Genomic DNA, 15614 nt, shown 5'->3' with positions numbered 1-15614 from the left:
AATTGATATTATATAGGTAATAATTGGGATAAAAATGCTATTTGTGCAGTATTTTTGGATGTTGAAAAGTTTTTTTTACCAACTTATATTTTAATTTACTTCCGAATTTTGAAAAATTAGCAGCGACCTCTTTTCCAGCTTGTATACCTATACATATGCAAGACGTCAGAAGTTGTTAAAATTTAGTTTATAAACTAAGAAAAAGTCACCATTAATTAACTTTCAAAATTCGAAAGTTAATCAAAAATTAAATTCTATTTTAATTAAGTCTTGTATAATTATATAATTAAATCAGAATTTATCTTTTCCTAATAAGTTTACTTTCTAAATGCCGTTACCTGTCAACTTATACCTTTCGAACAGGTCATTACAAAACAAGTGAATATAATGATGCATCCAACACGATCATTGAATTCTGAATTTTTAGTTTGAGATCTGCAAGGAAAGTATTAAGCAATTTAAGATGCAAAAATCACTTAGTGAAACGTTTCTATTTGCATACCTCTTATTATAGGCGTTTAAATAATACATGTTCTAACTAGAAAGTTAACCCTTTGACTACAAATTTATTTGAAACTACTTTTGTATTTGAAGAGCATTTAATTTTTTGCAGATGTGAAAACAGTAGATTTTACGTAAGAATTCACTTATTTATTATTATTCAGAACATATACTTCTGCATAATAAAGATAATTTAAGCTAATCAGAATTAAAAAAGGAAACAAATTTAAACAAACACGGAACATTCCGATATGTCAAATGTATCCAAAGAGTTAAGTATACTCGTTAAGTCAAGGAGTTAATTCAATCCACAAGCAAGATTTAATTGTAAAATAGTTAATAAAAAGAGCTTCATACAAAATTCGTCATTTAAAAGTAATCCTATTTAAAATGTTTTATCAAAGGAAACAAAGAAAAAAAAAAACTCCGTTTTTTTTACAGCCATTGTATTAGCAAAATATAAACAAATACATATAATATAGGTCAAGATAAAATTTTTTTTTTTTTTATAAGAAATCAATTTTTTCAACAGCATGAAAAAGATGGACATTTCGTGTCTTCATCATCTCCTGTTCATCTTCATTTGTACATTTGGTAGCTATTGTCCACGTGACAAACAAGTAAAAGCATGCGAGTTCAGGCTCTCTTTACTGCGTTGAGGGATTCTGCAGATACCACAGAAAAACATTATCGCATAAGTTTGGTAACGACTCCCTAAAACTTCAAAATAGTCAGTAACTTGATTCACACACAAAGTGCAGCTTGTGGCTTGGTAAGGATTGTGTTTAAAAGTATGAATTTCGAAATGATTAGGTGCCCCTATCATACTATAACAACTCCAACAAAGATTCAACTCGTAATCGTACATTTTGATTGGCACTGAAATGTAAAAATGATAATTAAAATACAATGATAAACATATACTACTCTCTGTCTCAGCTGGTAGTACTGAATTGCATCTGCTGCCAAAGACTTGCTAAAAATATTGTTTCAATTGGACTATCCTTATTATATGCTGTTCTTCGAATTTTGCTGATTGGTCAGGATGAGTCGTTATATCATTAAACGATAACGATTCAGATTTCATCTATCGTAAGATGTAATTTCGGATCAATTTCAAAAGTCAAAACGTCTTGAATTCAAATTATACTGAGTAACCCACATGCTGAAAGATAGCAGAACACACTAATTAACAGCTTTTTGCCTAGAAAAAGCGATCACCAATTCAATAAAGGATCGGGTACGAAACACACGATTTTTACTAGTACATGTGCAATGTCAGAAATTGTATTTCTGGAATTCTAGGACATCTTGCATCTATAAGAGCTGCTTAAAGCTTGTTAAATAGAAATTATACAAGGTATTACTCAATTCTTGATCCATACTTAAGGGGTTATAAAATATACTGAAACTAGAGCATTTTATATAACAAAAGACTGAAAAAAGTCAGGAAACAAGCTAAAATGTGGTATCAGATGTAATATATCTGGAATTCCAGGACATTATGAATCTCTTTTATTGTACATAATAATAAGATTATGTTTAATTTCTTACTGTTGGTAATTTCTGTGGTACTAGGTTTTACGCAGAATACAGCTGGATTCGATGTGTTACACCAACTCATTCATTCAGAATATAAATTTTGGGCCACTCTTCAACAGAGAAAATGAATCAAAAGATATTGTGGCATAATCAATGTGAAATTCCCAAATGCAATTGAGCTTCGGATCCTGGCTATTTTCCAGTTGTTGTACTGGTCAGATGTTAAAAAATTTCGTTCGTTGAAAATAATTTCTAAATTTTCTATAAGCATATATTCTAATGAAAAAAGGGTCCATGTAGCATAGTGATAAGATCATGGTTTTGTGTTCGAAAGGAATTGTGGTGGAATTTTGATTTTGCTCAAGCTTCGACTTGTAAATGGGTGCAATGCGCATTAAATTTGACTTTGAGACCAGTGTATTTCCCCTGATGTGATGCTAAGTTAGAAGAGGATGCGTCGCTTCAATATTGATTATCATTGACTCTGTTGTTGTTTCTTATGGCACTTGCTATGGACAAGCCCGCTGTTACAAAGACAGCTATTTAAGCCGGTGGGGGAGCGTCTCTTGTTTGTTTAGTAGCGCCAACTAGGGTCAAGAGTACGACTTTGCTACTCACGCATCACTCATTCGCTTGCACAACCCCTTTTGACAGGAGGGCACATTCACACATCTCACAGATAGAACAACGGAAGAACAACCATGCCCAAACCGGGACTCGAACCCAGGACGCCCAGATCACGGAGAAGACGAGCTACTCCTATGTCAGGAAGCCGGCTCATTGACTCTTCTGCCTGCTAAGCATCAAAAGTGTTAGGTGTACAACTTGATTTCCACGGCGACCGTGATAAACCGCCAAATGATGTAAACCTTTAATCAATATGGAAGCCACAAAACAAATGCGAGTAATTCTATATAGGCGTTATTCTCCGCTATTAAAATAGCGGTTGCTGTGGAAATCAAGATGTACTGTGTTAGGTTCTTCCCATAATAGCCATCTTGTTGAATCAAAAATGGGAAGTTAATTTATTTGAAGTAATCTAGCTGAAATTGCATAAGAAAAAACAAAAAAACTGAAATTTGAATTCATGTAATTACGAAGAATTTTTTTAGGTCAAAACGGAAAAAGACCAGCAGTTTCAATAAGGATAAAGATGCTTTATTCTACACGAAACAGAGTTCACAACTCAGACAAAGCTTTCACAAAATAGCACTTGCAGTAAACAGCGGCGCACGAGCAGAAAATCGATAATAAATAACGGTAATTGTACAAATTTCTCGAACTGTTCTCGTATTTCAAACATATTCGAAGAAAGATTTTGATTTACCACTCGTTTGAGCTCAACTAATATTTGATTGATAACTGATTATTTAGAAGATACCCAGAAAGAAGACCCTTTATTCATAAATTTGAAGGATTGATGGAGTTGACAACGATTAGATGAATGTAAAAAATCTGAAGAACATCAATGTGAGGAAATCAAAATTTGTTTTACTGGTTACTGACAGTTTTCAATTTTTTACAGTCAGATATAAGCCATTCTGCGAGATCTTCTTCTTCCGTATATCCGACCACCCTTGAACGAAGCAGTATCGATAGGATTTGTTGTGGTCGATTGCTGCCTTTATCATAACCCGTCCATAACACTAGTTAAAGACGAGACCTAATCCCTAAAATGTTTTCAAGTAGCGTGAATATCAAAGAAAAACGAGTTGAATAAGATACTGGACGTTTTAAAAATGTAAGTTGTACTTTCTGTCCTTTACTTATTTTAAAATGTGTTTTTTAGATATTTGCTTCTCCTATTTCCTAAAATTTAGTTATTTGTATTTATATAAAATTTTGTTCTTCGTCTTTTCCTGACAAGATTTTTGACAGAACGATAAAAAAAAAATCAAATTGAAAGTGCTAAATAGTTATGATACCGTCACATGTCCCCCCCCAGAGGGGGGCACCTAGAAATAAAGATGAGATGCTTCCGGCATGGTGGTTGGATCTCGCCACCCTAGAGAGTATACGAAAAGGTGAGGGACTAGCTCCTAATATCGATAATGGGACGTACTTCCTTAGGGAAGGATTGTACCTTGGCCGGTGATGGACTTTAGAGACCATAGTTCCCGCCAATGTTGCTATTTCGGAGGTCCAGTCATTCAGTATTTATTACCCGTGTGCCTTCGGGTTTGTCGGAGAATGATATGATCCGGTTATATGCGATATTCCATGAAATAGAGTGTAATTTTAAACCACTCCCGTTGGTTTTAGTTCTTATAAAAATTTATCGCCTTAAAATCTTCTTATATCTTTCTTTGAAATTTATTTCGTTCGTTCTTTCGTTTGTTCGAATTTCTTTTTTTTTTCAAGACATAATTATTACCACTGATAAACGTCTATTAAATTTTAAATATCAATTTATTTTTCATGTCGTTTGTATATGAGAGAGGGAGAAAGATAATAATACATTTTTGTAGCCATGATTCAAGTATCAAATACCCTCCCCGCCCCAAATTATTTGCTTGTGATTATCTCACAGAAATGAAATTTCTAATCTTGAATATCAGTTGGGGAATCAAAATGTTTTTGATCCATCTTATCTCATTAAAATGGCTATGTAACAAGGATAATTAGGCAGTTGATAACGGTATAAAATCGGTTTGATAAAAAAAATTTCTGTTAAAAAAAGACGTTATTGTATTATAAAAGTTTGTAATCAACTGTTTGAAATGGAAAAAAAAACCCATAATTTTTCATGCGTTTATTAAATTCCTAATAAGATCAAAGTACATTTAAAATTCAATCAAATCTACATTTTGTCTTCACCTATATTATAAAAGAACAATAATATTAAAGTTTTGAATTTGTACGGCAACAATAACCTGGGGAAGTGAAACCGTTTTGATCCCCGAAACCTTTTTGTATATTCTGCAATAAATTACTTGTGCATTATTAACTGCATTACTGCAAGCAATTCACGAACAATAGTTATAAAAAAAAACCTGGGTTAAAGTAAAGAATAGTGTGCCCCCGAGTTTGTCGCCAATATGGCAACCCATTGGAACGCTCTTCTAGCAACCCTAAAGCTGTTTTGTTTACAACTTTTTGCAATGGTTGAGTTGTACATGAACTACAACTATATTATGAAAAATGTAAAATTAAAAATATTAAAGAAATATCGTTAATTTTGTTCTTTATTATAATTAAAAGTTTATTAAATAAAGAAAGTTAAGCTTATAATTAAAAGTTATTTCCTTCTCCCTTTTTTTTAATGTGAATACGAACAGAAAATATTTATTCTTTTGCAATTTTTAATTGTCAGTATGCGCTTTAAAAAATCGTCTGCATTCTCACTTTAAAAGACAGCTGCAATGGAATTCTTCGCAGTTCTCGTAATTCTTTGGTTCTAACGGTTGGTTCCCTTCATAATTTGTTATGTCGGCAGTATTTCAAACCTGCAGAATGGATGAAGGTGAGTTATATATATATATATATATATATATATATATATATATATATATATATATATATATATATATATATTTCAAGTTGATGAAGTTAGGAAAGGATGCTTGTTTGACATTTTGTAATGAAAATGGTTTGACATCGAACCGGCAGAATGGATGAAGAGTGAGTGGAATAGATTTTTTTACGAGTTGATGAAGTTGGGAGAAGGATGTTTGTTTGAAATTTTGTATGGAGAATGTTCCCATTGCTTCTTTCTTTTCTTTTTAGTTATGTACTGCTTCTGTTTTCCCACAGTGCTTATGTTCAATGTCTTCGGCATCTGTAGGGCAGTCTGGAAAAAAAAATACTTATCAGTAAAAAGTCTAATTATATGGCGGGAAATGGTAACCGTAAATGTTCCGCGGAAGTATTTTTTTTTTTTTTGCCCGCCATCTTTATTGGCGACTTGGCATTGTTGGCGCAGCAAGGGGCACACTAAAATTCACTTTTACCAAACCCTGTAAGCCTGTCATCTTCCGCGATTTTTTTTTGTTGATTAATCGCCAAGGTCGATAAACAATAGCCAGAATACTGAATATGTATTTTTTCGGCCGATTAAAATTTAAATTTGACAAATGTAGAGTAATAATGTGATTGTTGTAATGTATTTGCAATATTGCGACAATTTGTAGTCACAATCACTTGATAAATTTTATATATTTAAGCCATTTGCATTTTTGAGTTATTGTGTTATTATGCTTGTGAAAGTACAGATCAAGAGACAGTCAACCTAAAACAAATTTGGTCGCAAATGTTATAGCTATCGACAATTTAGATGTATCAGGATTCAGATTCTAGATTTTCAATTTAGATTTCCTTTAGATTTTCAGTCTTGTGTTTCAGAGTTACCCTGACTTGCAACTTTCTTTTTGATGCAGAGGCGCCATCTATCGGTCAGTTTTTGAATCGTTTTTTAATAGGGGGAAAAATTCAAAGAAGTTTTAATATATTCTCGCAAACCGTAATTACTTTTTTTATTGTTATTTTTTGAAATTTGCATATATTTATGGCGCATCCTGTATTGTGTAAGAAGTGTAATTTCATATATCGACATGATTTTTATAATCATACCGTAGTTCATTAATAAACAGCCTTCTGCAGCAGCTAATATTATGTTTGCGACTCCATTTTCTATTATCAAAATGAATTGTTTCTGTGACTTACCTCAAAGTTTGTTTTATGATTTCGGAAGTATTGAGAATAAACGAGGGTAAGAAAGTTATTAAAATAATTTATTAAAATAATTTATTAATAATTAATAATTTAAATTTAAAACAAATTTTTATTCAAATTAATAAATTAGAGGAATTTTTCTTATATTAATTAAAATTTATATACTAAATATTTTTGTACTTAAAGTCGAAAGTATACAAGAAATTTTCTTATTAAATAAAAAAATAAATTTTTTCTTCATGAGATAAAAAATAAGAAACGCAGGTATTTGTCATCGAGAAGACTGAAGTTAACTTTTATCTGATAAAAAATAATTCAATTCCTAACGCTCTTTTTAATTACCGTTTTCAATGATAAGATAGCACTGACATTTTGATTGGATTGAACTGGATCTACAGTGCATACCCCGATCTTTTCAGTGCATTCTTAACTTTTTGATGAAAGAATGGTTATTTGGTCGCTTCAAGTTATTTTCATAGTTATTCTATTAATTCGTAATGGGAGCTTCGAATTCAATGCAACAATTAATGAAACAAAATTTTTTCTTCCGTCAATAGGTATGTATTTTAATGCTTTCATTATATCCCTGTTTTAAGCCATGAACAATCAGAGATAGCAACTCGGCTCGAAGCTGAAAACGAATTATTAATATAGTACTTCTCTTAAAATTCTTGAGTTTTTAATGCCCGTTTATCAATAAGTCACTTTTATCTGGGCTTTTGAACGTTATGTTAACACAACGTTAAAAGATTGGTAATAATTCGAATTTAGTTTAATTAACTGGGAGCCAAAATTAAAGAATAGTTTTCTTCAGAGAAATCTGTTCTTATTTTATCTTTAATGATTGTAAATCACAAATTATTTTGAAGCTTTAATTCACTCGAGCATTGTTTCTGCGCAGTATAATCAGATAAAAAGAAGGATATAAAAGTAAATATATGTATTCACATCTGCGAGTTAGAATTTACATTACTTTGGCCTTATATAAGAAAACTTAAACTCATTGAAGCATGAATGTCGAGGCCGTGTCATGTCATTGTTTACTTTGAATTTAGATGCTCTTAAAATTAGCAGTAATGGTCTCTCTGAAATATTCTTGAATACCCCTAATAAGGGACTCGCTCCTCTTCCTAGATGAAAACTATGGTAGTTTATATATGTGTGAACACCCCGAGTGCTCAGACAGACATACTTACAAAAATGATTTTTCAGATTCACAGTCTGCAGCGTGGAGATTAATCACAACTTTGTGTTCAAATATTTCAACGATTTCAACACTTTTTCTTTGCATGTTCTCTGTTTATACATTCTCTTTATATATGCGAAAATATAAATAGAAAAGTAGTTCAGAATTTTGAGGGACAAAATTGATTTGAATTGAGTTCATTATTTTTTACTATTATGAGAATAATTATTAAAAAATATGCAGAATTATGAAGAAAAATTATTAAAAAATTTCTGATTGAATACCATGTTAATGACTCCAACCTTGGTGACAAATTTGACAACCAGTTGGTAGCCATTTGGAAACTTGATGGAAAATTCGGTGACAGAAGCAAAGATCCTCTAATGGACAGGAATTTTGACGATACCTCTATTAAGAGCCAAGATACGAACTCTTTCTAGAAGCTTCTATAATCTTTGACAGAATGTATATAAAGCGAAAGGCCTAAATGAATCGGTCTCTTTAGTGCTTAAGGGGAAAGCATTCTCTAACTGCATTCTGAGCGATAATGTTCTATGATGTTATTTAACTTAAGATTTGCTGTTTGCACGTTTTTTGCATTTCTGTACTGTGAACGAATAAGATGGTTTTGTTTTCTTTGAATAAAGAATTGTTATCTTTTCTCGAACTTATTGGACGTCTCACCGAACACCCGGCGTTGGATTTTCAGTAATAATATTTTCAGTCGGATTTTACAATCTTAGACTTTCGTCAATCGACGATGATGGCTCCAGAGTTGGTAACCTCCTGTTTCATACTTTCACGCCACATCAGTATCTGGATCAGGGTGCGCTAGGTCTACATAATGGTTTTAACAGAATTTTGGACTATCCGGATGCGAACCAATGACTTTACTTTATCACATTTTAGAATATAAATATAAGTGCTCTTAAAAACTGTTTTTATCAAATTGTTGATATGAAGGAGTGCTCATATTTATTTTATAGAGCCATGTGACAACAAAGAAGATATATGTGGAAAGGACAGTCGAGTGCGCTGCGTATTTAATTTGACGAAGGAGGAACCACTCTGTGAATGCAAAGATTTTGAAAATCTAATATACGATAAAATTCTGAAAAAATGCATTAGTAAGTTTAGATGTTTTTTTATTACTTTGTCTTTATTTGCTATGAATATTTTATTCTGAAGATTTCGTAAGAAAACGTAATGTTTAATTCGGCAAAATAATAGTTCTTGTTTATTAATGAAGAAAAATGTTTACCTTCTTATCTATGGAGACAATTAAAAAATGTTAATTAACGAAATAATTGACTGATGAATTCAATCTATTAAGATAGCTTGTTATATGTACTTTAGAAGCTTTATTCTTGAGTTGCTTTTTTTCGATACTGAAACAGAATTTCTTATTCAAAATTTAGAATCCGATTCTTAATAGCCACACATATTTTAATATTTTTAGAAAATAGTTGCAAATTAATATCTGAATATGAATTGAATTTTGATTCCATACGAGAGACATTCTCTCATAGTGAATTTGAAAAGATTCAGTATAAGAATTTATAATAATTATAGTGATGGATTAGAATATATGTCGTAAAACAAAGAATAGAAAATAATTAAAATAAAATATATTGAAAGATAATATTCATGCGCTGAAAAGTAGAAAACAATTTTTTGAATTAAAATCCGTAGATAAGTTTATTCTAAGATTTTATAACATTTCTACGATCCTGAAATGAATGAAAAATGAAAAATCTGGATATATATATAAAATGCAAAGTGTAAAAAAATTATAAAGTTTCTTAAAAGCACGATTTTATTATTGTACTAAAAGAGGAAAAAAAAAAAAAATCGTCAGATGAAAGCAACACACACACACAAATGTATGTGCGTGTGTAAACATTCTTTGAAAAAAAATTGTTATAGAATTCTATAATAATTTCACAATATTCAGGAAATAATCCAATTTTTCTCTGTTAGCAAGAATTATTTTTAAAACCAATGACACGCGTAGCACAAAGAATAGAATAGGCAAGCAGAAATCAAAGAAACAGAGAACTTGAGTAAATATTTTGAACTTATATATTTTCAAAAAGGAAATTGCCAAAAACGTATCTTATGGTGGTTCTGTGGAAAAAATAATAGCCCGAGCTACTCAAAAGCTGCAGATCGAATGATTAGGGATTTTTTTTAGAAAAAAGATTATATATATAATAGAAAAATTTAGAATATTTATAATATTTGTAAATCTTTTCAAATAACTCGTCTGGTGAATACCATTTTATTTTAGTGCTCATTTTGTGCCACTTCAGGTTGACTATTACAGATTAAGACACCTTTCTCATTTGGATGCGACGTTTCGATCACAGAATCCGTTCTTACTCTAAACGTTAAGATATAATAACAATTAACAAATTTTTTTAACGCGACAGAAACGCCATCTATGGGCGTGAACCTGAAACAATATTCTACCTCTCGTTTAGATAACATTTTCCCTCTGCTTTTAGAAATAGTACTAAAACTGTCCTTTAATATCTTCAGACTACTTTTATAATCAATTTTATGACTTGAAGTAGTTTTCATATACCATTTTAAAGCAGATTATTTTACAGAATCAGAAATTTAAATTTGCTTTCAAGCGGCTTCTAGGTTGGAGGTGATAAGTTTGTATCCATTAAGAACCTCTATAAATCGTTTTTTCGTATTATAAGACAAACACGGCAGGGAAATGATATGACAAATTCATCAAAATATATGAAAGAATCTTTCTAATTTTGAATTTTTATAATTTGCGTTACATGTAACTCATAAAATCTGATGAAGGTTTGATAATTATTGGGAGTCTGATAGAAAATAAATCGTGTCGCAGGTGAATGCGAATGGAATGAAGATTATTGTGGTGAAAACAGTGGCGCCACCTGTAGGTACGACGAAGAGAAGGAACAATTAGTTTGCGACTGCGGTCACGAAACTTTAGTGTACGACAAAGAGAAAAAGAAATGCGAAAGTAAGTCAATGCATTCTTTTTTTAAAATCAAATAATTGATTAAGGGGGAGTTTTCTTCTCTATATTTGAATTAAAGTTTCATTGAAAACAAATATGTAGAAATATATGAAGATTATAGTTTAACTAAACTATAAACTTTTGTTTAAAATGTGCAATATCAAATAAAAGAAATTTTGGAAGGAACGGAGACAAATTCCATGCTTGTGAAAATTGACATCAATTAAAAGACTTTTCGGCTTTAAATTCGCTAATTTAGTCAGCGGGCTTGTCTATGACAAGTGCCATCAAAAACAACAACAATTTCTGTCTGCATGCTTTTATTCAAATATTTTTTGGGGAGGGTGGGTGGAGAGAGGAGGAGAGCTGGACCTATTAAAAAAAGTTTTAGGATTCCTTTTGAATTTCCCTGTAATTGTAATTTTAAATTTCTATTCTGTTACAGGCAATGCAACTGAGAATATCAATACCTGTCAAAATGAACAATGTGAAAACGGTGGAACATGTGTGACAAAAGATGGGGAAAACTACAAATGCCAGTGCTTAGAAGGCTATGGTGGAAAACGATGCGAGTCTGATGAATTGTGCGAAGTTTACAAAGAAAAAATATGTGGCAATGCGTCATGCAAATACGACAACGTGACGGGCTCGTGCTACTGTTATTGTAAGAAAGGTTTTTATTTCGATGCGAGGGAGAAAACATGTAAAAGTGAGTTATGATTGGGTTTTTATTATATTTCTATTGCATTTATCATTTCATCCTCACTAATTCATCTGAATGACGCAAGAGAAGTTTCAAAAATTTTTATGAAGTTATTATTATTATTTTTTTAATTTTTATCTATGAAAAAGGAAATTTTTTTCATGAACAAAATAAATATTCCTGCTTTAACACTGATTACTACATACAGATTAAATTATTTGGTCTTTGTTTTGTCTAGATTTAGTGAAAAATTTCAATTATAGATAAATAGTGATGGTATAATTTCAACCTCAAAAACAGAATTCTATCTCCAAATTTCTCGGCACTAAATTTCCTGATAAATAAATCGGGTCATTTGAATTCGATTTTGCTAGAAAATCAGGAGCTAGTTTTGGCCCATTTCTTTCAAATTCAAAAATAAATGTTCATTTACCTAATACTTGAATTATAATTTAATTTTTAAACAAAAGATAATTGTAAACATAATTTAAATGATGATAATAATCATAATTACTCCCATCATAAATTTATTCGCCATTCATTAATTTTCAATTGCATACAAGAATAAGACTGGTAACGATCGTAAAAACGTTGAAGAAAATACATTTTGACATCTTGTACAATCGATAAAATTTGGTTGTTCCCAATGTTTCTTTAGCAGATATAATGCATTAAATGATATTTTTGAACTTGTCTGTAAATATTTTTACAGGTTTAGATCCTTGTATGCGGAAACAAATAAATGGCGAATGTAATCGAAATCATGAGATTTGTTCTTCTGGAGAGTGTCAGTGTGAAGTTGGTTACAGATATTCGACTGATAGAAATGCGTGCATACGTAAGTATCTGCTTATGTTATTTATATGGAAGGATGTCTAAATATTACCTGACAAATACGTAAAAGTAAAGGAAGGGTGAGAAAGGAGCATATAAAATGGTAGGTAAAGAAGATATTATTCAGAAATTCCGCCGATATGATGAAGAAAGTCTGACATGTTTGATAATGGAAAATAATGTTTTATTCAACAAGAAAACAAAAGGCATAGCCGAGGTGAAATGCAAAGAATAACACTTGCAGGCACCTACAACGTAAGTAGACAGAAAATCGTTAAATAGAAAACGGAAAAAGCACTCGAAGAGAAATGGAAAAATAGTTCTGTGTTCACCATTCTAAAGACAACATTCACTGGATGGCTTCAGATCCTTTCGTTTAAATAGGATTTCCAACAAGGAATGAAATTTTCTGGAAGGATCATCTGATCACGCATCCTAAGGGAGATAATATCAAAACATTTGTAATTTCCTGATTATTCTATTAGTCGTCAAATTTGTCGCCAAATCACCTATATGTCAAGTAGGTTGCCAAGGATGAGAGCAGTGACATGGTATTTATGCAACATCCATAAGGAATAGGTATAAATCTCTCTTTTTAGCGATGAAGTTGGCATTGTAGGAAACAATATGAACAATAGATGAGAAAACAAGTAAAATCCAAAGTAACAAAAATTTTACTAAGTAAACTTTTTAATTTAAATACTCGAAAGAGAAACAATCTACAGTTTAAAAAAATTCAACATAATGGCAATTGGATTGACATGTATTAGTATATTTTCTAAATTTCACCACTAATTGTTAATTTGACCACTGTGTCTTCTTCGAGCTCAAAGATACTTTTGTAGATCATAATCTTTATGCACTCCTAGAAGAAGAAACACAAATGAAAGATGATAATCCTCCTGTGGATAATACAAGTAGGATATCCAGAATTAATAATCCTCCTTATTAAGTGTGGTGATCACGATGACCAAGAAACCTGTTTACTCCTTCTCATACAATGAGATTTTCATAGATCATTCTCTTAATGTGCCCCAGAAGAGGAAATCAATAAATGCCATATCTGATGATCATGATATGATGGCCAAGAAACTAGTCCACACTGTTCTAATACCACGACAGTTATAAGTAGTATAAATCGTTCTCAATATGTCATTTAAGCAATATCTCCACTTTTCGCTCACAGTTTCATATATGAACTACATGTCGTCGAACTCGAGATTCGTGTATAAATTTACCGAAATCCTGCGTATGGAATGATGATTAACGTCACCAAATTGTTTTCGGCTATGAACTAAACAACGCGTTCTCAAATTAGCTTTTTGATGGCCTCCTGTCTTTGTAGTTTTGCTAGATATTTTTGAGATAATCTATACACATACAATTTTTTAACTTTATTTATATTTAAATTGTTTATTGAAAATTAAGTCTCTAAGATTTTTCTGTTAATGTGTTGAAAAGGAATTGTGATTTAAGATAATAGTAATTATTTCACCTTATGGAGTTTCAATTAAGCAAACTAAGAAGCTGTCTTGGTCCACTATACTGAAAGAACACTTGAAATCATCTTAAAATGCTTAAAAAAAAGCCCACCAAGACAATTTTATCTTGGTAAATTTCCTTTTCTAATTCTAATCAAATTTAAAATTTTATTTTATAATAATATGCTATTCATTGTTTTGATATCTTCATTAATATGCTGTTGTTGTTATTTATGGCACTTGTCATAGACAAGTCCGCTGACGAAGTCAGCGATTTAAGCCGAGTTTGTGCAGTAGCTTCTGAGGGTAAAGACCCCTGAGCACCCGAGGGCAGAAGCCTGACTTCTGTTGCGGTACTACAACGTGCAACTAAAAACTGACATTTGCCACGAGGTTCAAATCAAATTGATAGTGCCGCTTTGTGGTTATTTTTGATCTCGGCAAGTATGCAAATTAACGACTCCTTCAGTCTCATGCGCACGCTCTTTACACGCGTAAGCTCGCGAAGCAAGAAGAGAAAAAAGAAAAACAAAAACGCTGCCGGAACGATTCTGACTGAATCTTTAAGCGTGTTTTCACTAATCTCGCAATTGTACAAAGTCTTGTAAATATGTTGTAATTAAATTTTCTTTAACTTAAACCTTGTTTTCTTAGCTCTAGCATATTTTAAATTAGGCAGGCAAATTTGTAGGTTAGGTAATTGAAACTAGCACTAACCCACACTTCTAACTCATATGAAGATACACTCACACACTCGCTTAAACAATTCCTTTTTACAGAGGGACTCTTTCACACACCTCACAGATAGAACACAGCCAAAGAACAACCATGCCCGATCATGACGCCCAGATCATGAGGAAGACGCGCTGCCCCTACGCCATGGCGCCGGCTGTTCATTAATATGCAAATGCACTTATGAAAATATTAAATATTGTTATGAAAATCATCAGGTGAGTTTTCAGTAAAGGAAGCTCGAAAAATTAGATAACGAAAAATGATGCTTTAATTCACAAGAATATACAAAGAACAAGTAGAAAAACTCAGCCAAAGTATTTACAAAGGCAACACTTGTAGAATCTCTCGGCCAACTAGCTGGCAGAAAATTGCTAATTCGGAAGATCACCAAAAACGACTTAACTTTGCGAGGTTAGAGAGATCCCTTCATTATCAACACTCCAAAGAAAAAAAAACTGAAATGTGAGCACTTCACCATATATAGTATACCAACTATGGAAATTTCTAGAAAGATCTACGGATTTCGAATTTTTATAAAGACATCCCTCTAATGCTTGTATTTTTCAGAATTTTTGGTTTCTTCCCAGTGAATCCAAATGCATCACCAAGTTGCCAAATGGTTGAGGATCAATGATCCAGCATCCAGTCAGAATCCATTAAGAGTTATCTATAGATCACTTTTTCCAGCAATGATACAAATATTACAAGAAAGCTTTTTTGTACACTATACCATTTTTATATAGTTAAAAGTAAATGTTTTAAAATAAGATAAATCCAGAAGAATAAACTTAAAATAAACCTTGTGCTACTACGATTTTCAGATTCAAAAATTTTGTAATCTTTTCACTTAATATCTTCTTAAGAATTTAAAAAAAAATCATTTTATCTCTTTATGTTTTAATTTTATTAAGGTGTATAAATATAATATAACATTCTATCGCTTGATTTTTTTGAAAG

At 31.5% G+C, this 15614-nt stretch overlaps 1 protein-coding gene across 3 annotated transcripts in view; it reads left to right on the top strand.

The window, feature by feature from the left end:
* Nucleotides 1-5434: 5434 nt before the first annotated feature.
* The window catches only part of LOC129976202 (latent-transforming growth factor beta-binding protein 3-like), a 64664-nt gene continuing 54484 nt past the window's right edge, over nucleotides 5435-15614 (top strand). Inside the window, exons 1-5 of one of the 3 annotated variants that reach the window (XM_056089652.1) lie at nucleotides 5435-5506; nucleotides 8887-9027; nucleotides 10770-10907; nucleotides 11350-11613; nucleotides 12320-12445. In XM_056089652.1, the coding sequence (XP_055945627.1) occupies nucleotides 5470-5506; nucleotides 8887-9027; nucleotides 10770-10907; nucleotides 11350-11613; nucleotides 12320-12445 (706 nt within the window). In that variant the 5' untranslated portion in view covers nucleotides 5435-5469. Of the gene's footprint in view, nucleotides 5507-7151; nucleotides 7272-8886; nucleotides 9028-10769; nucleotides 10908-11349; nucleotides 11614-12319; nucleotides 12446-15614 lie in introns of those variants that run through there. The other 2 variants (XM_056089651.1, XM_056089653.1) reach the window with 2 other exon arrangements.

This window comes from Argiope bruennichi, chromosome 7, assembly GCF_947563725.1.
Source record: "Argiope bruennichi chromosome 7, qqArgBrue1.1, whole genome shotgun sequence".
Taxonomy (NCBI): domain Eukaryota; kingdom Metazoa; phylum Arthropoda; class Arachnida; order Araneae; family Araneidae; genus Argiope; species Argiope bruennichi.
The sequence above is the reverse complement of the archived record's forward strand: the minus strand, read 5'-3'. Positions and strand labels throughout refer to the sequence as shown.